The sequence below is a fragment of the Poecilia latipinna genome, unplaced genomic scaffold (genome assembly GCF_001443285.1).
Source record: "Poecilia latipinna isolate Pla-1442-1.1 unplaced genomic scaffold, P_latipinna-1.0 Scaffold7371, whole genome shotgun sequence".
Classification (NCBI taxonomy): domain Eukaryota; kingdom Metazoa; phylum Chordata; class Actinopteri; order Cyprinodontiformes; family Poeciliidae; genus Poecilia; species Poecilia latipinna.
Genome location: NW_015119987.1, coordinates 1 through 1,957, shown reverse-complemented (window position 1 = coordinate 1,957; position 1,957 = coordinate 1). Strand labels below are relative to the sequence as shown.

Below are 1,957 nucleotides of genomic sequence, written 5' to 3'. Positions count from 1 at the left end.
GCGTTCAGCAACGTTCACCTTTCTGCAACCTTCAGAGACCATGGGCGTTAAGGGAATGAAGACTCTGGTTAAAGAATCAGGCACTTTGGAGGATGTTGGCTTCAAGAACAGCGCCGTCATCATTGACGGTCCAAATCTCTACTATTCTCTGTATTTTAACTCCAAGCCGAAGCTGGACCAGCAACACGGAGGAGATTACTCTGCATTCAGAGGTCTGGTCTGTCAGTTCTTCAGCAGCCTGAAGAGCTGCAACATCAAGCCGCTGGTCCTTCTGGATGGAGGCGCAGAACCCATGAAGAACAAAACTGTTGAAACTCGTCTGAAAGACAAACTTCAGAAAGCAAAGAGACTTTCAGAGTCCAGGGCTGACAAGTGGGACAACATCTTGCCTCCTCTGGTCAAAGACGTCTTCATCCAGGTCCTTCAGGAGCTGCAGGTGGAGATCCAGCAGTGTTTTGGAGAGGCAGACCTGACAGCTGCTCTGAAGGCCAATAAGAAGAAATGCCCCGTTCTGTCCAACGACTCAGATTTTTACATCTTTGATGTGCAGGAAGGGTTCCTTTCAATTGATGGGTTCCAGTGGGAATCTGTGACACAAGGAGCCATTCCTGCTCAGCGCTACAAAATCTCACAGTTTTGTAGATGTTTTAATGTAGACGAGCATCACATGCCCGTCTTTGCTGCTTTATCAGGAAACGATTACTCACAGTTAGAAAAAGAAGACAGCAAAAAGTTAATCGGAAAATATCTTAAAGCTCAGCAGCCAGGAGGATCCTCTACTAGTCGACAGCGAGCCATCCTCAAGTTTTTAGGAGAGTTCAGGGGGAAGACGCCCGAGGAGGCTGTGACAGCAGCTCTGCAGCAGGTTGGCAGATCTAAGCAGGAGGACCTCAAACTTTACCTGAATTCAGCTCAACAATATGCCTTAAAGGAGCCACCTCGTCCCAACCTGCCTCAGTGGGTCATCCAGGAAATTCAGAGAGGAAGACTGACCTCCTTCGTCACATCTGTTGTGACCCAGAAGTCGATGACCTTGACTCCACTGGTGGAGGACTTCTCCCAGCCCAGCAGCTACAGTGCTTCCCTCCGGATCCGACAGTTCTTCTACGGACTGTTGCTTGGAACAGAGCTATGCACAGAATATGACCGGGAGGGCGCTGAAGATATGCGTCCTAAACAGGTCACCCCTGTCCTAGCAGGTGTGACACCAGAGGAGCTGCAGAAACTGGAGCTGGAACATCTGAATGAGGTAAAACTGCTTCCCTCGGATCATGCTTTTCACTGATAAGATGTTGCTCCAGGTTACAATGAAAACCAATCAGTTAAAAGTAGAGGAGAAGCAACATATCACAACATCTCGTAACACCAACAGTAACATGTCAGAGCTTTAGCATGCATAAGGTGTAACGAATTACGGCTGTAATAAGATGTCAAGAGATCTTACACCCATAGCAACATGCTAGGAATAGTTAAGGAAATATATAAGTCTTACCTAAGGTGAATCACTGAGTCAATCAAGAACGAATCAAAATGCATTTTGATTATTATTTTATTAAGAAATTAAGTAAAGAAAATGAGCAGTGACTCCCCTGTCTAGTCCAGGGAAGTGAAGAAAAGATGAAGGTACATCACTTTTACTCCCTCTTACAGAGATGGAGAAAAAGGGAGAATCTCTTCAGTTTCAGTTCATTCACAACTCTGGTATTTGAGCTGCAGACTGAGACCCTGGACGGTTCAAACCCAGGTCAGAAATACCTATTATGTGTTTCCAGCGAGCTGTCTCCAACATGGAGGGTGCTTTGATTTGATTTGCTTTAATTGAAACATGTTAGGGATGCAACACGCAACGCAGGGGCACTGCCAGGACTACCGCAGCTACTGTTACAATTTTTTGAGTCTATTTGACTCATAAAAAGCGTCACAATTTTAAAGGCTTGCATCTGCCTTGCTTTATTTG

General features: G+C 45.8%; 1 protein-coding gene across 1 annotated transcript; it reads left to right on the top strand.

The window, feature by feature from the left end:
• Positions 1 to 11: 11 nt before the first annotated feature.
• On the top strand, positions 12 to 1,631 carry LOC106944208 (protein asteroid homolog 1-like). Its single transcript, XM_015027423.1, has one exon. The coding sequence runs from the start codon at positions 41 to 43 to the stop codon at positions 1,283 to 1,285; it is 1,245 nt and encodes a 414-aa protein (XP_014882909.1). The 5' UTR covers positions 12 to 40; the 3' UTR covers positions 1,286 to 1,631.
• The last annotated feature ends 326 nt before the right edge of the window (positions 1,632 to 1,957 follow it).